Below are 23,023 nucleotides of genomic sequence, written 5' to 3' on the forward strand. Positions count from 1 at the left end.
CTGCTAGCCTAAGGGAGGGGCTGATTTCCTTGGAGTTGTCTTGTGCAGTTTTCTTCCTTCCTAAGCTTGTCAAAGGCTTGCAGCAGTACTGCACAGTGCCAGCAGGGCGAAGCCGGGAGAAAAGCGGCGAACCTGCCCAGCGAGTTTCCACCGCGGGGGTGGCGTTCCTCTGACCTCATGGGGCGTTTGTTTTAAGATGTGGTACCGCTCAAAACAGGCTCTGTTGGTGGATCTCAGCGGCCCGTTCTGTATGTGCCTGTTTCCAATTTATGCTGATGTGTTGTTACTGCGACTTCTTGGCTTGTACTTTCCGTTTGTCCCCTTATCGTACAGATTGTTCCGGAAGAGTTGGTCAACCCGGCACACGGGTGCTTGCTGAGCGAATAAGTCAGAGGAAAAGTGCGTTTTGTACCTCAAGGCTTCTCACAGCTTGACTGGACGGAACGGCAGGCCAGCTGGCAGCAGTGGGCACAGGAAGCGACGGTGGGGGAGCGTGTTAAAGGCGCTGGCCGCACTGCGAGATGCCTGCAGGGCATGAGGAGCCATTGACTCCGGCTGGAAATACCTGGCCGGGTGTTCTCTCTCCCGGGGCGCAGGGTCGGCCCTGGCAGATTTACAGCGGCGGGGGCGGCTTTGCCAGGTGGCGCTCTCAGCACGGCTCCTGTAATTGAAAACAGGGCTCGTTTCTCCGGAACGAGCAGGGGCTGGCATGGACGGCAGGGAGGAGCGTCAGCTGTGACTCTACCACCGGCTGCACTTCTCCTGCAGGAAAATACAGAACACTCTTAACCCCGGTGCTAGCAAGCATTCGCTCCGTCGTCAGCTGCCTCTGGTCTTCCCAAACAGACTGCCAGGCTCAGTGCAGCCTCGGGCATGCACGGTCTCTTCTGAACAACCGAAAGAAATGCTTTTGTGGTTTTGTGGCATATGATTCATATTTCCGATAGAAAATACCGTGCACCTTATGCTACTGTGATAAACTCATTACATGCTGAGGGTGTAACGGTGATGGGGTGGCTGGTGCCACAGCCTCACAGCTCCAGAGCTGTGGGTTCAGTTGTCTGTCCGTGTGGAGTCTGCATGTTCCCTGTGGGTCTGTGCACTGGCCTGGTGGTTCTGTGCGCTCTCAGTCCTGCAGGTGCCCTGCGCTTCCTGGAGGGGGTCTGGCTGATGATGGATGATGGAGGAGTTGGTAAAAGCCCACTGTTCTTCAAAAAGCCTACACATGCACTCGTTGGTAGTAGGCAGAAGCTTTTTGATAAATCGGACTCTGTTTAGGGAGGAGGAAAATCTGTTAAGATTCACTTAAAAGCTTTTTGCGAATGACTGGGGCGGCTGGAGAGACTGAGTGTTTTCAATTTAAAAAAGCTAGGAGAAGTGATGCGAAGAACAAAGCCTTCAAGGTCTGCTTTAACCATCATGCCACAGTGAAATCTCACGGCTGTGGATATGCTTTTATATGACTAACAGGTTTGCTAATGTTCAAAGCTTCAGGCGCTGGTAGCTTTGCTTTAATTAACCTTTTAATACTTTTTTTTTCTTTGTGAAAGCTTGTTGGATTTTTTTAGTACATCTTAATGACCTGTTCATGTGGTTTTAGTATTTCTTTTTTCCTGGATTTTTCTTTCTATGGTGGGAAAACAGTGGAAGGTTTAGCAGAAGAGCGAAGGAACACAGAGTGAGCAGTGTTGCTGCTGGCGAAGTTAGAGCTGGGGTCTGGTGATTAAGGTGTGTAAACTGGGTTTGTAGGGAATCAGGTTCTGTCAGATTACAGAACTGACTCGGCCTGTGGCTCTGGACTTGAGGATCTCGGGGTTCCCTGTCCCTGCCCAGGAGTGCACCTCACTTGCGTCACCGGCCCTGTTGAGCTTTTTTTCGCCAGTTGTCTTCGCAGGGCGGCAGCTTGTGTAAAGGAGAGCTTGCCTTGGCACCTGAAGAAGGCTCCACAGCTGAAACGTTGTGTTTCCTTTCTTCTCTTCTCAGCATGGAATAAACCTTTTACTGGAGCTCTGGGGCTGAACAGGCGATCAGCTGTGTACTGGGGCACAAAGGAATGCCTGGTCAGAGCTGGGGGGTGGGGGGGCGTCATCGGCCCAGTGGGGCCGGGAAGAATGAAGGCAAACTGGCACTGGAAAACAGGGAGGGAGGGAACGGGGACTGTGTGACTCACACCAGAGGGAGAGGGAAGGCGCCTGTTGGGTTTTGCTAGAACAATCAGCCCTCAAAAAGAAAATAAAGGGAAAAAATGCAGAAACATAGCTTAACGAGGTTAACAAATTAGCTAATTAGGCACTGAATGAGGAATGTGTTGTGAGGAGGCGGTAGTTGGCGTTTCTTAGAGCTGCTTCTGCCTGTAAGCTGTTCCTGCTTATGAAGGAGGCAGTTGAATCCCAGACAGTAAGAGAGGGCTCTACATGTTCAGAGCAGTTGCGACGTAGTCCATTGTTTTTTCCCCCGTTTTTATTTCAATTGTCTGTCTGAAGATCTTAAAGATGTAGTGTAGGAATCTCTGAGAACACGTTGGACACGTGTTCTGAATTGTTGGTTTGTGTGCAGAATTTTTGAGGAACCTTTTCAGTGCTTGTGTCCAGGCTGGTCCCCAGTATTCAATGCTTGTGTCCAGGCTGGTGGACGTGTTTTAACCCATATAAAGTATGTGTGCTTGTGTTATGTTCACTTGTGAATGTGTTTGTGCGCCTGTGTGCGCAGGCGTGTGTCTGTGCAAGGCCTGATAAAGATCTCCTGGGATGACATGCCTGTGCAGGTACGATTTTCCACCTCTTGCCAGGAATTTTATATGGGGGATAAAAGACAAGAGAGCCAAGGAGGATCCCTTGAGGTGTTTCGCCACATGGTGTGGACCTGTTCTTTAAATTTCAGCCTTCAGCGGTGCAGGTCATCTGGTCTGGTCTCCTCCTGTGATCTAGCCCAGGCAGTCCTGCACATTACACAGTCTGTGTAATGAATGAGCCGATTCTGCTCTCAGGGTCTCAAACACACAAACTCAGGAGAAGGAGAGGCTCCGCTCTTGCGCTGCTCTCACAGTGGGGAGGACAGCCTCACTGCACTGTGCTAAACCAGGAAGCACTGCAGGGCTATGTCCCTCAAGGACAGGAGTTATCCACACTCGCTTCACAGCAGGAGGTGTTATGGAGTCCTGGAGCTGGACTGTCGGCAGGTTTCCAGTTCAAGATTTATTACACCCTGGGGGCGAACTTGTTTTACCGCAGAGTCCCAACACAGTGATACAACAAAAACAGATAAACATCACCAACAGAGAATACAGTACAGCAGTGTTTCAGGAGATAAGAAGTTATTTTACATTTGTTTGAGACGGAGTTTGCAGAGGGGATGAAAGATTTCAACTTCCAGTGCAGCTCCTAATGACCGGCTCGTTATTGGCTCAGCTGGACTCGTATAAGAACTTCTCTCAGATCCTCATGTGCTGTAGCTTTCAAGAGTCCTAGAAAGCCTACAGGCAAAGTGGTCCTCCAGGTTTGCAACTGGACAATCCTGGTTTATAGCATCACATAGAAGCTGCTGATAGGTTGTACTGCTTGTGCCATGGCCTGTGATGATAAAGAATCTGAGGAGATTGTTGCTTTTGGTTAATTACTAACATCAAGTGTTACCTTTAGTTATTTTGATGACTGATTTTAATGGATTACATAGCACTCAAGTATAAAGTCTATAAATCGATGGCAGAATTGTACTAACTTAAATTTTCTTTAAAAGCAAGAAAAATTTGGCAACGGTAAAAATCTACATGACACATTTTACGATGTGGCTCTGAAAAGCTGTCAGTGTGGAGGGAAACGTGTGAGTAACAGACTCCTCGTTCCCCCTCCTCTGTGTTTTTGCAACACGAAGCATTAGGAGAAACGCTTGTCATTGCAGAGCTGGCGGTTGGTTTGCCTGTTAAACTGGGCGTCCGTTAGGTTTCCGAGAGTCATCTCCTGAGTCCACATGGTGTGGCGGCAGGGGAATCAGGCTGTGATGCTACCAGCCGTCAGGGGAAAACGCGCCTTCCTTGCCGCGTCCCTCCTCTGGTCACAGTGGAGGTGCAGTGCCAGGGCTGGCAGCTGTGTTACACGACCGTGCGAAAGCGCCGTGGTTCCAGCTCGCTTGAGATGCAGAGACGGACCAGAACAAAAACAGAGCTGGCAGAAGTGAGTTACGCACTGCTTTTCTGTACCCCTGTTGAAGTATTAATGGCCTGAAAGTGCTCTGGCGTGTGTCCAAGTCAGGCCCCCAGACAGCCATATCAACGGAGGACAATGGCTCGGACAGTTATAGTAGCTTGGCGCGGTTTTTTATAACCTGGGTTCCTCTGGACCCGGGCCATCTGGCATGGATGCCAGCTTCTGAACCACCCAGCTCCCCTGACCTCGTTCTGTGTTACTGTAATAGATCACTGTGTGAGCTGGCAGCCTGCAACATTGCTTTTAGAATTCACAAGCAGGGGTCGTTAGGGCCCTGGTCTGACGTAACTGAAAAAATAATCTAATGAATACCAGAGTTTGCTGTGCCAGGAGGGCGGAAAACAAGTCTTTTTCTCACCGGAGAGGCCGGTGTTACATGCCGATCCCCACAGAGTTGTCTCTGAGGGCTGGCGTGCCAAGACCACTGTGTTCACACTTATTGAGGAACCTCCTGGTGAATGAGTGAATGTTGATATTGACATGTTTTAAAGTTTATGCCATCTTTGGATTGCGTGCTTTGAGATGTGCTTGTGTGCATATACAGTATGTCTGTGTCTGCTTGCGTGTTTCTGCGTGCGCCAGTCTGTGACCGTGTGAGTGTGCTTGTTTGTGTCTGTGAGCGTGTGCGCGGGCGTGTTTGGTTATGTGAGCGTGTTCATGTGTGCGTCTGTCTGTGAGCATGCGTGCGTGTCTGTCTGTGAGCATGCATGTATGTGTATTGTCCTCTGTGAGTGGTCTGACAGCTCCGCAGCAGAAACACATCTGACAGCTTTCACAGAAAAGGGTGACCTAGAACTGCGTTGCTTTATTAGCCGAGCTGAAAAGACGTGTGTTTTGGTACATAGAATGAAGCCAGGAGCAGAAACCATATCATAAATAAATATAATTTCTGTGTGTTTTCCTGTTTTGCCTGTGGAGGAACATTTTCATTTCAGTGTGGAATTAACCTCTCCTAGCCCACATGCTGACACAGCCCCCCAGTCACCCCTCTTACATTATTAACATTCTTGTTATTACTGTTGCTGATCATCCTGTTCAGATTTAACACACTTGAGTTTAAGGGAAACAACACTGTAACCACACAGTGTACATTTCTGTGGTTTCTTAACAAGAGAGAGCAAAATGAATTGAAAGAAACTGTAGGGCATCGTCTCTCACTGACAAGACGGCCGTTCTCCTTTGTTCGAAAACTGTGATAACTCTATGTAGTTTCTCGTACCGTGCCGTGTTTTCTTTTGAGTTGTAGGAGTGTAGACTGGAACTGGTAACTTGAGCTCTGGACTTACGGGAATATGGGACAGTTCTGGCAGGATTCCTGGTCCCGGTGTTTGTTTGTTGGTTGATGTCTCTCCAAATTCTGCAGAGCTTTGCTGTCATCTCTTTACAGATCCAAGTTCAAAGCTTGCAGCTCCAGACAGAGGCAGCTGTGCAAACCACAAGGGGTGTGAAGATACCCCTGTGTTCACGGGGCGCATCTGGAAGATGTAACCCCTGGTTTCTTCTCACCGGCCCCGTCTGTCATCTCAGCTCTTGTTTTTCACTGTGCACGTTCAGCTTTTAGTAGATGCATAAAATCCACAAAGGTTAAAAGTAAAAAAATTTAACGGGGGTGGGGGGCACAGCTGGTCTACTTTGGAAAGAGTTCACTTTTGGAAAAGCGAGGGTATTTTTCTCCCTTTTCATCTCTGATTGCAATACCAGAGGTGTTAAGTTCGGAAGCCAGCGTGAAAGGACGCGCTCCCAGCTCAGGATGGCGGAGGTGCCAATTGGCTTGGAATCGTCTGGCTGAGCGTGACGAGAAGAAAACGCCTCGTAAAGGAGACAGCATGCTGGGAACGGCATTGCAGTGTGAGGGGGTGGCCGATTCCTGAACATTACCCACAGAGCAGCTCTAGTGCGAAAAATTAAGCTTTTATGCTACATTTTGATTACCCAGTTTAGTCCTTTTTCATGTTGTCTTAAAATACCCCATTCACACCACGATTCACACCCCTCTCCCTCCCCAAGCTTACACCTTTCCTAGAGGACTGGTGATCGACGGCTGTTCTCTGCAGAAGATTAAAGTTTTCACCTGCCTCTTGCTTTTTCTGAAATACAGCACCATACAAACTGCCTTTCTCTCTTATCTAGCTCTGTAGAGAGGTACTGTATGGTGAATCTGAGTCTCAATGCTTCGTAAAAATAATTGTTGCTTTCAAAGTGATAGTGAGAGAGCCTTCAGACACTACTGCTCACAGTCCTTCAGGTTGTGCTTCTGGAGTATTTAATACCCATGTTTCTATAGTTGACATACTGTAGATATTTCTGTCAATCTCCCAGTCTCTTTCCAATTTATTCACTCACATGTCTGATTATCTATCTTTCTGCCTGTCTTGATGTGTTTCAAACTGTACGTCCATCTTGTGTATCTGTCAAACTGCCTCTCTGTCTGTCCTATCTCTGCACATATCTCATCTGTCTGCTTAGTTCCCCACATGTCCAACCATGTGCTTTGTATTGCTGCCTTCATTATTGTAGAGACGTTATAGCTCAGCATCTCGCCACATGTTCTGGGACTACTGATGGCGAGAACGAAGGAAATGTGAACTCCACTTCTTTGCAGCTTTTCTGACTGCGTGTGAAAATTTGAGATGGCAGAACAGGGCCCTCAACAAGACTTTCTCAAAACAGTCAGATGGCTTGGATGGCGATTGGAATTGGTGCCTTGATTGCTTTGATTCGCAGAGCTAATGGCAGACAACTGCCAAAGCCCACACTTTCTCCTCCTACCGCCTGTCTTTGGGGGGGAAAGCTGATCTCTTTAATGTGGCAGCAAAGTTTCGCAGTTGTTTAAACCCAGCTAAGCGTGACCCAGCCTGACTAATTACATCCAGTAATGACAGAAAGAGGGAGAACGTCTTTAAGATAAAAAAATATCATTTTGCCTCCTATTTCTTATTTTTTTAACATCAGTGTCCAGGCTAGGTGTCACCCTTGGCTTGTACAATTTGGCCTATCTAGAGTTCAGTCTCATTTCAATTGGTGAAGCATTTTCTTACTCTTCCACCTGCTTTACTTTATAGTGGGTCTGCTGGTGCAGAATGGATGTTGTGTGTCACCCAGATGGATGCATTTCAACTAGATGAAGTGCCCCCTGTCTGGCATGTAAAGCATTTTGGGATGAAAAACCTTGTAGAAGGAATTATTATTGTTACCTGTACAACTCATTGCAGCCTCAACTGAAGGTGATCCTGCTGGAACAATTTCCCATTTGAGAGATGCATGTTGTCCTGTTTAGGCTGTTACTGGTTTTCAGAGAAAGCTTAACACATTATTCAGTGGCCCTGATAAGTTGGCCATTGAGTCTAATAGGTTAGTGTGTTGTAGTCCTTGTCTACACAACTTGCAGCTCTGTGCCGATACTGCATTTTCCATACCACTAATCCACTGTGAATGAGTGATTTTTTATTAAGAGGGGGGAAGATACAGTTTTGCAGTGTCCAAGAAGCATAAGAAAAGATTTAAACTATTAGCAGGTGATTTTACTGTACTGAAAGATGTGTGACACTTGCCAATTTCATTGGGATATTTTATTTATAAGTACGTTTGTGAATAGACAGGTATGTACTGGTGCAGAAGAATAAGTATGTGTAATGAAGATAACCGCCATGCCTGCTGGACACCAACACAAACTGAAAAAAATGTCTTGACATCTGTGCCTGATTACCTGAAATTACACTCCCCCATGCCCAGTCCCATACACCTGCTTGTAATCTAGGCAATAGGAATTTCACCAGCTCCCACTCGGGCTCACCTAAGTAAACACAAGCCTACGCCAGCGAGAATTCCTACCAGCCATCTCCATCACAAACAACAGGTTGTAAAAATTCCACTAAGGCCACTCTCTCCAGCTGGGATTTGTTCCTCGAAGCCGAGCAGCTACACTGTTTCTGTTCTTTCTGCGAAAGGCACAAAGGACAATCCTGCGTTGCCCACTTCACTCCCTCCAGTGTTCCTTTGTGACGCCAGGCGGTGGCTTCGGGTGGCTTCGAGTCTCTTCCTGTCCTCTGTCTTCACGTCCTCGTCGCTGACAGGCTGCCAGAAAAGTCGTTTCCTCCCCACAGGACCTCCGCGTGTCCCGGTAACCCCTAACAACAAAACAGCCCCCGTTGTGAGAAGGGAAAGCAACGAAACCCCAGCTGCCCTGCCCCCCCGCCCATTCCACAGAAGACAACAAATGAGGATTAAATCCCAAACAGCAGGCCTTGGCTGCCTTTCTGTTCCTATGGAAACCCCACTCCTGCGTCTCTGTAAGGATGGTCAGACGGAAAGCGCTTTGAAAGAGCTGTGCCCAGTTTCCCCTCACGCTTGCATGGGAGTCGTGGAAAAAAACTCTGAAAGCTCACTGTACCTGCTGCTCAGGGATATTTGTCTTGGCCACTTCTTGTGCAACAGTTCATTTTTTACATTGCCTGTCTGGTCACCAATCTCATAGTCTAACTAAATCTGCTATGACCTTTGGAAGTTTCTTTGAACTTCTGCATTCCTTTTGCTCCTCCTGAAACTCTGGTGATCATTCTTGAAATGGAAAGCTTTCTTTGAACCAACTGTTTCATCTATGACAGGCTAGCCTTCAGGCAGATTGTTTGAAGTTTTGTTTTGCAGATACCTGTTGTACTCTCTCTGTTCTCTGTACCACTTAGTAACGCGTTAGAGTGGTGCTCCTTAATGACCGAGTGCTGTGGAAAAACGGCAAACGGTTGATGGATGGTGTTGGGTCGTGGCCCAGTATTGGACGACAGGGGGACTGGAAATGGAAGGATGGAGTGGGTTAGGTTGCAGGCTGCTTTATGCAGGCCTGTTGAGCTGGCTGCGGGGTGACTCGGTATCTCTTGCCTTTCTCTGTCTAGGGTGATATCCAGCAGCTGCTCATCCTGGACGATCCCAAGGCCGCGGTGGATTACTGTGAGCACTACATTCCGGACTGCGACTCCCCGCTGCCCTACTCCACGCTGTCCCAGGACCCTGGGCAGTCCGAGGTGAGAGACTCCTGTCCCTGGGGAGGGTCGTTGCCCCCTCCTGCACCGGCCTAGACAGCACGCCGCCCTGGGGCGGGCAGATGCAGAGGACCGGCTCAGATTGGGCCCAACAGTGGAGCTGCTGTTGCGTCCACCTCCAGTACCATTTCCAGCTTTTCAGCGCTTACAGTATCAGGACCACATTCTCTGCATCAGCTTTTGTATTTAATAGGTGTCCATCCAAAGCACATTCAGCAAATAGTCACTTTATAGGAATTAGTGCAAGGTGGACTGCATGGGTCCCTTTTGGGGCCAAACCCCTGAATTAAATCAATATCTGTTTGCTACTGGGCCTGGCAGGATTCTGCCTCCAAGGGAGTTCTAGGGCGTAGCAGTTTAATGAGGCAATGGAGTTAGAACATGAGATTTCACTGTCTGTCATCATCGGGCATCACAGTCTAGTTTGTTCGACCGTACCCAAAATGTGTACCATATGTGGCACAGTCCCATGTTTTACAGGACTTAATATCTTGCACACAGATAGTAATAGAAATACTTCATCTTCCAGTGAGACCCTGTGAATAGATAGATTGCTTAGCCTATTGATTGAGTGACCTCCTTTCTCACTGCTATCCTATTTGTGGTGCTGTGCGAAATCTCTTCTCTAGCACATGCTTGTAGAAGAGTGAATGAGATTTATTTTTAGAATGTATTTGTACTCCTGCTAAAACCCTGCATGCTTTTTTTGTCCATTCCCAGACAGAGACAGACACAAATTAGTAATCGTTAGTAAGGCCACACATTAATAAGGCAACAATAATAAACCAGTGAGACTAATATCTTTCTTCAGTTTTTTTAGAGATCCAAAAAAGCCGTAGCTTATATTTTCGCAAGTATTTGCCACCTGTAGCTAGTTAATTTTTTTACCACGTTTTCACTGCCCCTTTTAATTAAGCAGCACCCCTTTAATGCAAATACGTGATTAGGTCTGTCAGTAATTTTATTTGTTTATTCTGTGCACGATACTCAGTAGCAAGAGTGTATATCAACCCTCTGAGTAATGAAAGTGCCTGTTTTCAACAAAAAAGATTTTCTTTGATGTATTGTCGTTGTTTAGTTAAATGCCATGTATAAGGTTTTGCTATCGCCCGTTAATTTTAGTCCTGATTTAGGGACGACTTAGCAACATACTTTCGACAGGAGTAATGGGTGTTTTCTGAGCATGCTGCACTGAGCATGAAATCGCAGTATAAAACCCCAGTGAGCTCAAAGCCAAGTTCGCAAACTTCTTATTTTTCCCAGGAAGACGTGCAGTCAACTTTGTGAACCCCCCAGTGGAGGAGTCATCCTAAGGTTTCTCAGGTTTCTTAAGAGCTTAATGAGTCGGAGAACTCATTAAGCTCTTAAGACCTGTAAGAACTGTAATGCAGCAATGTGCTCTGAAGCTTCAATCACAGTTTACTTATGTGCAGTATAGATTCATAATAAATGTGTTTCATTCCATTGGGTTATTGTACACCCCTGGCAGAGACAGCAGAGTACTTTTTTCTGTTTTGTGTGTAAGGGAAGTGCCCATGAACACCCACAGTAGTATCTACAGTAGATTATCTGAGTACATGTCTCCCCAGTGCGGCTGCTGATCACCGGTACAGCCTTCGGAGAACATAGGGGCTACACTCCAGGGTTTGTCGGGGTGTCATGGGGTAGCAGCTAAGTATGGCCACTCTTAAGTATGGCTTTGCCACCCCATTTTAGGCGTTACCTAAAATCCCATCGTTGTCTTCAATTTCGAAAACTTAAACGTAGGCAACAATTATGACGCGTCTTAAATGTTTTTTGAAGTGTGCAGAATTTGCCTATCTGTGTCGGCAAGTATGTGGCAGATCTTTGTAGGTTGTTCCCATGCGGCTGAGTGAAAGTTGCGCAAGATTCTGGCTCTGGCTTTTGCCTCATTTCTGCCTCGCTCGTGGTGTCATACCCCCTGTATGACCAGTTACCCTGTGTGACCAGTTACCAGTTACCCTTTACCAGCGTAACTGGTGCACGGAAGAATAGTAGTACACCTTTTAGTAGTGCATGCTGTTTTACAAGGCAAATACTACAGTATCATTAAAAACTGCCACCCTTCTGCCAGCCCAAATATAAAATCCTGGAGACGCCACTGCTGGGAGGGGAGCTGACACTGAGAGTTGGCTCCCTGGTTGGAGAGCAGGCTGGCTGCCTCCTCAGAGGGGGCTGTTCCACACTCGAGAACCGTGCCCAGGGGAAGGGGGTCTCAGATTAATTATCCTTGGCCCGGGCACTGCCTGTCTCCCACCTTCCCACCTTCTCCCCCTGCTGCTAGTTTCTTAGACTCTGTTTCAGTCCATTTTGGACCTGCAGCAGTCGCCCGCTGTTCGACCAACACTGAGAGGGGAAGCATGATGTGGCCTGTGCTGCTTCAGTGCAGAGCTCTGGCATTGAACAAACGGGGTGCAGAAGACCCCCTCCCCACACACACATATTTCCCAGTACCCCTCTCACTTACGACATTTTTTATCTCCGCGTTGCAAATCCCCGTCACATTGAAATGTGTGGACTGGCTATAAGTCTGGCACCCACATGTCAAGCAGGACATACTGTGTAAGTGTGATATGCATACAGTATTATATATGCCTTGCTTTTAAGGAGCTAATCTGAGACATCAGTCTTTTGTCATTTTCACACACACTGTGCTCTTGGTGGCTTCATAGCCAAGTCGGAGCTGCTCCGTCTTCCTTGTCCATATTCCCCTGGGCTGCTCTGGAATTAGATGAGACAGGCAGCTACATTCCCAGAAGCAGTCATGCATAGCCAAGAAAAAGAAGGTAGAGAAAATATGCGTATCAGGTTTTTGATCAGCTGTGGTTGCCAAAATGGGGATCAAGCCTTGTTCTCCAAATTTTTATTGCTATGCAAACTCGAGCAATGATATGTTTAAGGCCAAAAACCATAAACACAACCATAATGAAATTAATATCTGCAAAGCACAGGGATAGCCTAGGCTATAAATCTAGATAACTCATTATTTTCTCCCAGCTTCCTACCTACAGCATGCAAAGACAAGAACAGTGTTTGTCAATGTTCATAAACATAATGGATGTGTCTGCCAAAGATTGTGGGTTAAGATTAACACTTGGACTCTAGACAATCTGGGCGCAGATGCAGATCTTGTAGATATAGATTCTGCTAGTCTGTGTTGCAGGTGGTATCTGTGACAAAAAGTAGTCTTCATACCATCTAGGCAGGCAAGATTTGAATGACAATTTTATTTAAAAAAAACATCTTAATTGGTTTCTTATTGTGGAGCATATCAAGTGACAGGGAGGTTAAAATGACAGGGGACTGGAGAACATCAAATTGTACCAAAGCATTAAATGAAAACCATGCTGAGGTTCTGTCGTGTGGGCACAGCTGGGATGTGTTCTAGCCATGTCAGACACCGAACAATGGCAGGGCTGTCTCTGTGGAGCCATCTGACTCTCTGTCCCTCTTCCTGCTCGGAATGAGCTGGGATGGGTTGAGGAAGTGTGGGAGGCATTGAATGAGATGGGTCCAAGTTTCTGTCCTTCGTATTTGCATTGAACCCTGCGAATATGATGGAGAGAAACTTGGATGTCTGCAGCTCTGATGAGCACACAGCTGTATATATTGTAGCTTATATTTTTGCTTTTTTTAGATTTAATCTTAGTGCTCTTCTTAATGTCAGATTTCAGTTAGTTTTATTAGATGTTTTCTTTTTGTGCTCTATTTATCGGGGTTTAAATACCCCACGAAAGGCGCTGCTGCTACTGTTCTTCATTATTTCAAAAATCCAGGTTAGGGACCCCAAGAGAAGACATCTATTAATAGATCCTGTCACTGATTGTGCTGATGAAGTGAACAGCCCAGTAACAGCAGCACATGGCAGGGCTCTGATGGTTGTTGATCACTCTTCCTGTCTTCTGTTTCTGGGCTTTACCAACACATTCAACAGATAGGAAATGGGATATATATTTCTGGTGGTATTCTGGGGTGAAAATCTTATAGATTATCTTCAGGTGTCCTACAGAATTCCTCTGGAATTTTTTTATGAATTCTCCGTAATGTAAGACTGATGGTGCGATAGAATCACTTGCACGTAGTAAAATGATTGGGCATTAATGGGCTGAACGCCTTGTTCTCATTTCACCTTGTCTTTTATATTGCTGTCTTTTGTGTGCGTGTGTGAAGGACAGCTATCCTAGTGTGAATACGTTTATACGAATAAACAATAGTGTCCCTTCCTATTTTTTACTTTCATCCTGTTTAGAGTTGGTGTTTTACTGGTCTGTTTATGTTTTTCATTTACGCCCCGTCCCATCTTCACAATCCACTCCCACTCCCACCCCCTACCCCAGGCCCCCAAACCGCACCTGCCCCCTGCACAGAAAGGGGCAGACGCCCTCCTCGGCGACGAGCCGGAGGGAAAGCACAAGAAAGGAGGCCGAGAAAACAAGAAGGACAAATCCAAAAAGAAGAGGAACAAGTCTTCCAAGAAAAAGGGCAGGAAAGAATCCAGAAAGAAGAGGAAAGAGTATCCGGGTCCTGTGGAAGAGGCTCTCTTGCTGACCACGGCTCTGCCTGAACTTTTGGATGAGGGCCCCGAGAAAACCACTGTCTTACCAAAGACTGAGCAAACCCCCATTTTGGTAGCCACACCTGCACTGCCTGAGCTTTCACAGGAGTTCCCTGTGCTGCCAACTCTGCTGCCTGAATCTGCTATAGAGGCCTCTGTGGAGGTCTCTTCACTGCCTGAATCTACATCCCAGGTGGTGGCCACTCGACTGCCTGAGTCCCTGGTGGCTAGGGAAGAGGTAGAAGTAAAGACAATGGACATTGATGGAGTAGCTCTAACCTAGACCTCCCTGCTAGCTCGTACTGCTGTAGACTCCCTGTAACGCTTCCTAACCCTAGAACCCCTCCCAGCCCTTTACCTCTAATCCAGTCATGATTGACCAAAAAACCCTCCTGAGAGCTGCCTTTCCCTACCCTTCCTACAGGTGTCACTGTTACAGTGGATTGACAGTGACATCACCCCACTCTAATTAGGGGTTTAGAACCCTGTGTGATCCTTACAGCAATACGATATGTATGGTTTATAACATATATAAATATATATATATATATCCCTATTGGATACATATATGTGCCTGTTGCACCAGTCAAAGTTAACTGTGCTGAGTTGATGAGCCCAGATATGTTGTTCATGGCTGCTAACTTTGACTTCATTTATGCAAAAGTTTATTTTATTGTTTTTGTGGCCTTTCATGAAATGGCCAGAGTTCCTTAATATTCATTCCTAGAATTAATATATATATATACACGTGACATATTTATTTATACATAAATACAGTACATGTGTATATATTTGGAGTGTTTTCTGTGTGTTTTGAGTAGTGTTAAACTGCGTTGTCCTGTGATAGGTTTGTGTGTGTATGTACAATACAGGCATGTTTAAAATATTCCCTGCAACATGTTGCATCAGTACCATATTTTTGGCTTATATTTGTCATGTTTTAAAAGGCCAAAAGTACTATTGTTGCAACAAAACTAAAGGATTTATAATGTTTTGAAGCAAAGACAGAAGTTACTTGTTTTAAATTCTATCTTTAGCTTTGGTTTGTGAAAATTCAAGTCTGCCTGTCTGTTGACATGGCCTGATTTAAAATGGATTTTAAAGTGGAAATCTTTGCCCGTTGAAGAACAGAGCCTGTTTTTACTTCACCCTTAGCTTATGTGCTGTAGGGAAGAGGCAAAAAGAAGATGTGCACACAGCAAAATGGTTCAAATAGAATGCCTCATGTGCACTGTGAGAACCAGAAAGCCAAGTTTCTGTGCATTATCACCAGTAAAACCATCTTTAGTCCCATTCCACATGTGGCGAGAGGGACTTGTTTCATAATTGACAACATTTCAGCAATCCCATTCTGTCACTTGCAGTATCTGCAGCCCCAGGTGCCCGTAGTGCTTCTGTGATTGTCCTTGGATAATGAAATAAGCCGGTCTGTGCAATTTGCCATATTTGCAGAGGCAAAATATCCCAACATAGGGTTATAGAAGAAAATAGAAAAATAATTTGGCATTACACTGAGTGGCTGGATCTGGGATTGAAAAAGTATGCGCTGTCACAGTTGCAGTGTGGTGCCCAGATTTTCATTAAGGAACCCTGAAAAGATTACTTGAGTAAAACTGATTTTCAATAAATTTTCTCTACTCGGTTTCTTGAAGCGGAAAGCTCATCGTGAGATGACATAATATATATTGTCCCGCTTGTCCAAATTCCATTTCCCCTTTCTCATAATAACTAATTTCAGCAACTTACAGTATAATACCGCACAACCTGTCTTAATGTCTAACACCATTAGAAGTAGAAATTTATCACAACCGATTCCAAAAAAGAGTGAACAGTGAAACACCAGGCAACATTTTCGTAACCTTATGGTAAAGTCTGATTTTTTTAACTCCTCAGAACTGAAGCAGGTCCCTATTTGAAGATACAAACAAGATGGTGCCAGTTGTCTCCTATTGATGAACTTCTTGAAGGGTTTATTATTTCTGATCCACAGCAGAGTATGCAAAGCTCTTAAGATCAGGGGGAGTTCTGTGAACCTTGTGGCCTGTCCTCTTTATGCTAAGTGATGCACAGAGTGAAGTGCTTGGAGGTCAGCTCAGGTGATGCCTGCCTGAAGGCCACCTTATAGTAGGGAAGAATGTTGCCCTCTGTTTCCTGGTCCCATCACACCCATGCTGATGCCACGCTGATGCTCAGTGCTTGTGTTCAGGTGGAGAAGCCTCCTAAGGAGCCCGAGGTGGAAGAGTTCAGTGAAGACTACTACAACGAGCTTTACGAGGACATCCCTGTCTCCACGGTCACCGTAGGTCCCAACGTCACGGAGTACGAGGTGAGCCTCCTCCTCTTCTTCCTCCTGTGTGGTGTGTTTCTCTGGTGGTGTGTATCCCTGCACGAGTGGAGCCAGGATCCATTGGATTACAGGCTGCGTCCCGCATTAAAAACCAAAAGGTTAAGGCTGGCGGCAGGCCTTTCTCAGTCTGTTCCAAAAGTGCAGTTCAACTTGATGAAAAATTGTTACTGCTGGAATTTCTGGCCCAATTCCGTAAAGTTAGCCCAACAAGATTTGTTTAAGAAGGAAAATGGCCAGCCTGCATTCCAGAAGTACCATAGTGTTTGCTGACATCCAGGTCTGTATTGGCTATTAACCTGCTCAATTCGGACAACTGATTGTATATTTCATTTTTTATGTATTAATTCTTCATGCATGTATCTTGTGTATCCATCTCTCACACTCAAGACCCAATTTGTTTTGTTTTTCTAAATTGTCAAGATCACTTCAGCTGCTAACTCTTTTTTCTCATCTCACGCAGATGATGTTTCTTGTTTGTGAACAGGTTCGTGTTGTGTTGAAAGAATTATGTTTTGTGTGTTGAATGTGTTATGTCATGTGCCTGACTGCAATGCAAGTCTCCCATCTGGGACAATAAAGGAAGGAAGTTAAGTATCTCCAGTTCTTTCAAAGAGCTGAGCCTGTGAATGAATAGGAAGCTGCTTTTCTATTAAATGAAGCCTAACACGTCCCAGTAGAGTGAATCCTGTCAATAGAGTCCATGCAGCTTCATTGCTGAGTTCTTTCTACTGAGACCAGCTTATTGGCTGCTGGCAGTGAGGGTGGTTGGGGCTACTCTCCCTCTGCGTGCCAGTGAATTGGACCGCTCTGGGCCCGCTGTGACCCCGGACTCAAAGGACGGCCCCTTCTGTTTCCGTGCAGACGGTGGAGTATGAGGACGGGCGGACCAAGGAGGGGGAGTACGAGGTGGTGGAGTACGAGGACTACGACGAATACGAAGACCGCTACGGCCTGGTGGAGCGAGAGGGGGCGGAGACCAGGGAGGTGGAGGTGGGGATCTCTACAGGGCTGCTGCAGCCCACCTGTAGCCTCTCTGGGGCTAGTAAAGCTATATAGAGAGAGTAGATGACTGTCTTATTACATCTGCTATGAAGAGTACATGGATCACCACTTCGGTCCAAGATTAAAGACGCAGGTAATGACTGCCTGACCTGCATGTTCTTCTCCTCCAGGATCGGCTGCGGAGGCCAGAGAAGGGGGAGAAAGGCGAACCAGCCATCATCGAGCCGGTAAACTCTCCCTTTACCTTTCAGCAGTTCTTCTTTAGTCTCCTGGGGAAAGGATTATTGTCAAAGTAGCTCATCTCCAGCTTCAAATGCTCTCTTGTGAAATGTGTGTAATAGAAAGCTGAAACCATATTGGCTTAAGGGCTAACATTTTATTGTAGGCATACTTCTGTTGTAAAGATGAGCTGATTATCATGAGTGTTGAAAACTCTTAATCAAACGGCAGATTTAACAGGTCTGTTTACGCCTCTGACAACTACAGAACCAGGAAGACGTTTGTCCAATTAAACCAGTAAAGAGTGGAATCGTATTAATAAGATCCCAGGTTCTTGAACTCTCAGGTGGACAGCTGCTGGGAGCGGTTCTCCACTCTGGCAGCTCAGATCAAATGCCAGTTTGGGAACAAGTGGCTCTGACTGCTACGCAGCTTCTCTAGTGTGAGGCAAGGAAGAATTCCTACTTCCCACCTCACTTGTCTAACCATGCCTGCCTCAGTCTGCCAGTATCACAGTCCAGTATGGATTCTTTGTCCTCCAGACCAGGGGATTCCAGTTCTGGTCCTTGGTTGACCCCTACACCCGTTGGATTTTGTTCATGCTGAGCTATCTGTTATGTGATCAGATCTTGATCAATTTTAGCTCTCTCCGTTTTTAGCTATTGAAGGAGTTTCCTTTCAATGGTTACAGTCTATAAGTAATGTCTCCAACTCTTGAGTAGATGAAAATCTGGAAAAGGTTTCATACAAACAGCTTATTAGTTCCATTAGGAGTTCCGTTAAGCACCATTGCTGCTAACGATCCAGGTTTTCCATCTGAGTTTCTTTCACTTAAAATACTCCGCTGCTTCAAAGGACTGGGGGATGTGGTCAGTTTGTGTCACAGGACTGCTTCAAAGGATCCGGTAAGTTTTGGGATCCTGGGGAAAAGAAAGGAAAGATCTGACCTGTTAATTCACATCGAGGTTGGCTGTTGGAACTTTGTGTGTCCTGTCTTGATTTCTCGTCTCATTTGTGTGTCTGCTCTGCAGGGGATGCTGATGGAGGGGCCTTTAGGCCCACCTGGACCACAGGTGAGTGTGAGCAGCCGAGCCACACGCGACCCTTCGGCCCTGCACACAGCTAGATACATCACATGTCCTGCTTCCGCTCCTTGCCGTGTCAGTAACCACAGAGTCTGTACTCATGGCAGTCTGCAGTTGGGCCCCAGCTTTCCTAGTCTTGTTTTCAGCCACGTGTTGCAAGGGCTGTTTCAGTGTCGGCTCGCGTCGGTATTAAAACACAACAATTTAAATGAGAAAAGTAAAACCATCGCCGCCACAATCACAGGACCCACATGTGCTTTCCTTTCTGAGTAGGGCAGACTTCAAAACAGCTGTAGCGCGAATGGGACCTGTTTTTTTTTAAGCTCTTAAAGTCGTGGCAGAAAACTGAACAAGTCAGAGCTTTGATTTAGAAACCAGTCTGTGTTTCCCAACATCCAGAAAACTCCCAACCTGAAAACAGGGCGTAGGTGTTCAGAGCGTGTTCATCGTGTCCCCCGCATGAAAAAGTTTGCAGCCTTCCTTTGCTTAACCCAACAGCAGGAGGAAAGATCAGTCGCCGTCATCATGTCCTGGAGACACACTGGAGCACATCCTGCTGAAAGCTGCTTTTTTTTCTAGGTTTTGCTTTGGGTCTGAGGCTGGTAGTGCTTCTGACAGATTCAGTCATCCCACATGCGAAAGTTATCATTCAAGCCAGATGTGAGAAGAGATACATACAGTATAAGTGCAGTGGGGGTGTTACTTTCAACTGGTACGGGGAAAAGAGGAAGCCTGCTGGAGTGACGGAGCTGATGGGAGCTTGTCTGGAGAATGTAAACAGCAGGCTGTCGGGAGAGTGGTGGATTGGCAGTGAGGGAAATAGGAACCTAGATTAACCATTCAAAGATAATGGTGTGGTCAAGCCTGAGAATCCACTGAAGCAGTGAGGACCTTTGGAACACAAACAATGCATGCAAATGGCACATACAGTACTTGCCCAGCATGTTCATTAAACGGGACAAAATGCCTTTAACATGTTATTATCAAATCGAGGATTTGATTGTTTTTTTCTGTGAACTGGAAATGTTTGATCAGAATCTGGAAGAAATGGGAAGAAAGAGCAGGAATCATCATATTAGGTGTAGTGCGACTTTATGTGATTTAATAAACTTAGGAAGAATAAGAGGGGAATTTCAGAATGAAATTGTAATGTAATTATCCTGCCTCCGGTCTTTCCTAGCCTATTAAGTTTCAACTATTTTTTTTGTCCTCTGTATTGTAATCAATGTGAATCTGCCCATCACGTGTAAGTGGCAGAGGAAAAGGATGTGATGTCACAGCGCAGTGCTTGCATGATGCAGACCTGCGTGAGAGTTGTTCTGAAGTGTTTTCACCCTGTTTGCTGATTTCTTTTCTTGTTATTTTTTTTTGTTTCAGGGTTCGACTGGACCCCCGGGTCCGATGGGGCCCCCGGGGCCGCCTGGAGATCCTGGAGACCTGGTGAGTGGCCCTTGCTGAATTGGGGGCTCACGCAGCCCGTCCGTGCCACATCACACGCCAGAAACCCCCTTTCCGTGCACTCCGGGCAGAGCTCAACGGGCGCCTGCGCTGCCCGTGGGTGTTGGGTGGAAAAGGGGGCAGGGTGGCGTGGCCCAGATCAGGGAGGCATGTGAAACGAAGCTGAGATCGGCTTGGCTAGCGAGAGGCCTCACAGCTGTCTTGCACTCTCAGGTGGTCTTGTTCATACAGCGCTTGCGTGGCCTGGCTTGGCCCACCCCAGCCTCCTGCAGTGCCGTCGCTGAGCCTGCTGGAGTCGTAGCGGGGCTCTCCGCTGACAGACAGGGGCTCACGAGACCCCACGATCTCCATGTGGTGGCCTGATGTTCGCATCCTTTACTTATTGAGCTCTGATGGGGGAATCTGTTGCGTTTCATTTCCTTTTCAGTACGAGCTATTGTGCGTCTGGCCCTTATTACTTTATGAATCCTTGGCCTGACCAGAGTCATTCTTTGTCCCCTGACAACCCTGACTTGTTGTCCACTTCCTTTCATATGTAAGGAGCTTGTAGCTGTAGCACAAGCTTTAAACGCACAGTTGTGGTTCTTGTACTTCGACAGCTGCTGTTGAGGTCCACTGCCAGGACAGCATGATCCTGTTTGTAAGACTTGCAGGTCACTGACAGACTGAGAAGGAGTAGTACTTGTTCTGCCAGAGATTATTATTAATATTTTTTAATTATTTAAAATTAATATATTATATCATTAGATATAATGTTTTCTCAGAAAAAAGCAGATGGTTTTTGGTTTTGACTCACCAAAGTTAAGAAAAAGATACTCAGGGAGCTTTGCATTAGAGCATGGAGACAGTTAAACTTTAAAATTACACAGGTCTATATGGACAGCAACTCAATCATTAGATATGTTCTCACTCTCAGACCTGGATGAAAACTTTCATACGGGGGGAAAAAAAGCTGCACAGATTTGATAATGACCAAATGATACAGTATATGGACAGATTGATGCATTTCCTTGCACTTTTAATTATTATTTCTACTGAGTAGAATGTTTTTCAGTCTGCTGCTTGTCAGTGACCTCTGTGGAAAAGTGGTCTCACGAGGAAAAAGCTCAGTTTAAAACAAAATTGCTTTGTTGTCAGTGAAGGGGCCCAGTTGTTGAGTGTTTTATTTTAATATGATGTCAAGAAAGGACTGGGAGACGCCACTAAAACATCTTTCTTGAATGACATCATCAGACAAGATAATTGTTTCTTTCTGATCCTCTGCCTGAAGCAGAAGATGTTGGAGTGGTTTGGGCCTGAACCCACACACCTGTCTGTAGTGTAGTGCCTCCTGCTGGACTGGAACTTGCACTCACAGGCTGGTCAAATGAAAAATCCAGGAGGCTGCAGAAGCATGACCTTGGGCAGTGCAGCTGAGCCTGGCTGCCTTAGCCATGACTGAGCGTGTCATTCTCCTGGTGAGGGGGGGGTTTACATGCTGTATACCCCTCCCTTCCCTCTCCCCGCCCCCCTCCAATCCCTATTCCATTCCAGCGGCTGGTGCTCAGACAAGACAGAGTGCTAAATGTTATCTGATGGAATGCCTGGCTGCTGTGATTTATATTCCGAGATACAGGAGCTTGTCAAGTCGATCTCATTTGCTTTTAGTAACACTCTCACCAGCACACATACACTCTCTCTCTCTGTCTGCTCTCGCCTGGGGGCTAGAAATTCATTTGAAAAGTAGAGGTGACTGACATACCATCTGGAGGTAGATCTTACCTTTTTTTCATTCCTTCTTTTCTGTTTCTTCTTTTTTCTTCTCTCTGGTTCTTTTTGCTCCTGGAGGGGCAGCTGTCTACGCTGTCTCACTGCCTGTCTCTAGAGGTGTCATATGTATACATGCATCGTTTTTTATTTTACTGTACATACTCAGGAATCTGGGAAAAAGTTTGCACAGGGCACTTTCCCCCTTGTGCAATACGTCTTTGGGTTGGAGAGACGCTGTGCAATTAGCAAAATTTAAAAGGTTTTTGTCCAAATGAGTGGAAAAAGTCACAGTTGAATCTCTGCTTTTCTGAACGCATGAGCTTTCAGTCTGCTTATTTTAATACATTTTCCTGCGAGATTACAATGGACTTAGTGAAAATGAGTATTTCACATGTGGGTATAAGGTGTGTACTGTGCACTACTGTGGGCTCTTTGTTCGTTATTTTGTAAGCCAGGGAACAGCTGTTCTGAAGTCCAGGTGTGTCAACCTCCTTGCACTGAACAGTGAGAAAGCCTTTGTAAGGTGGTGTCACTTAAGACAAAGCAATCTGCTTGTCTGATTTAAGAGTTTTGCAGACTCTTAAATCAGTAAAAATTGAGATTAAAGTGGTTCCTTTCTAATGAGGGTTTGTCTGATCTGCTAAATCAATGAAATGCTAAATATCTGCATCCGGTTTCCCTCCTTTATCCACGCCTTCTCTCCTGTCTCTGTCACTTCCTCATCACAGGGCCCTGCTGGTCGGCCAGGCCTTCCTGGGGCAGATGGGATTCCTGGTCCTCCAGGCACCTTGCTGATGTTACCGGTAGGTAAAATATCTGAATAAAGTACGTAAATGTAAAATGCAAAAAAAAAAATTCTTATTTACCAACTAGTGATTTGCAGTTTCTTGATTCCATTCTGTATGCCTTAAAGTTCATGGCAATAGTACCAGACTAAGTTGGTAACAGCAGGATGTTTGTTCAAAGTGCAATCATGCTTGATCAATACAGCACCATCATAACTCCTGTAGCTGATGTGGTCCTTATTCTAAAGCCCTGATACCAGTAGGTCTCCTTTCTCCCAGAAACAGTATCTGGAATGACTGTAGCCATGCCACACAAACCGATATGACAACGACTGCATTTGTTGGGTCAGTCTGGTTCATTCAGTTTTGGTCTACTGCACCCTCTCAGGCATTACTCTTATAGACCTCATGGGTATGTTACAGACTGGGATAGTGTGGCAAAGCAGAGGAAGATAGTGTCCAAGCATAGGGCATGCACTAGTGTTGCAAGGTTCCTTAAGGCAGGAACATGTGATGTCAGCAGTCAGGATGAGGGTAAAATCTCTTTGCTCGGCTTTCTTATCT

At 46.0% G+C, this 23,023-nt stretch overlaps 1 protein-coding gene across 3 annotated transcripts in view; it reads left to right on the forward strand.

Moving 5' to 3' along the window:
* Nucleotides 1-23,023, forward strand: part of LOC148650032 (uncharacterized) — a 201,134-nt gene that overhangs the window by 113,591 nt on the left and 64,520 nt on the right. For 2 of the 3 annotated variants that reach the window (XM_088603407.1, XM_088603406.1), the window contains 8 exons: nucleotides 9,092-9,220; nucleotides 13,597-14,052; nucleotides 16,021-16,140; nucleotides 17,023-17,151; nucleotides 17,334-17,390; nucleotides 18,414-18,455; nucleotides 19,845-19,907; nucleotides 22,403-22,477. In XM_088603407.1, the coding sequence (XP_088459533.1) occupies nucleotides 9,092-9,220; nucleotides 13,597-14,052; nucleotides 16,021-16,140; nucleotides 17,023-17,151; nucleotides 17,334-17,390; nucleotides 18,414-18,455; nucleotides 19,845-19,907; nucleotides 22,403-22,477 (1,071 nt within the window). The remainder of the gene's footprint in view (nucleotides 1-9,091; nucleotides 9,221-13,596; nucleotides 14,053-16,020; nucleotides 16,141-17,022; nucleotides 17,152-17,333; nucleotides 17,391-18,413; nucleotides 18,456-19,844; nucleotides 19,908-22,402; nucleotides 22,478-23,023) is intronic. The other variant, XM_088603408.1, reaches the window with a different exon arrangement.

Source organism: Lepisosteus platostomus, chromosome 13 (genome assembly GCF_059453375.1).
Source record: "Lepisosteus platostomus isolate fLepPlt1 chromosome 13, fLepPlt1.hap1, whole genome shotgun sequence".
Lineage (NCBI taxonomy): Eukaryota > Metazoa > Chordata > Actinopteri > Semionotiformes > Lepisosteidae > Lepisosteus > Lepisosteus platostomus.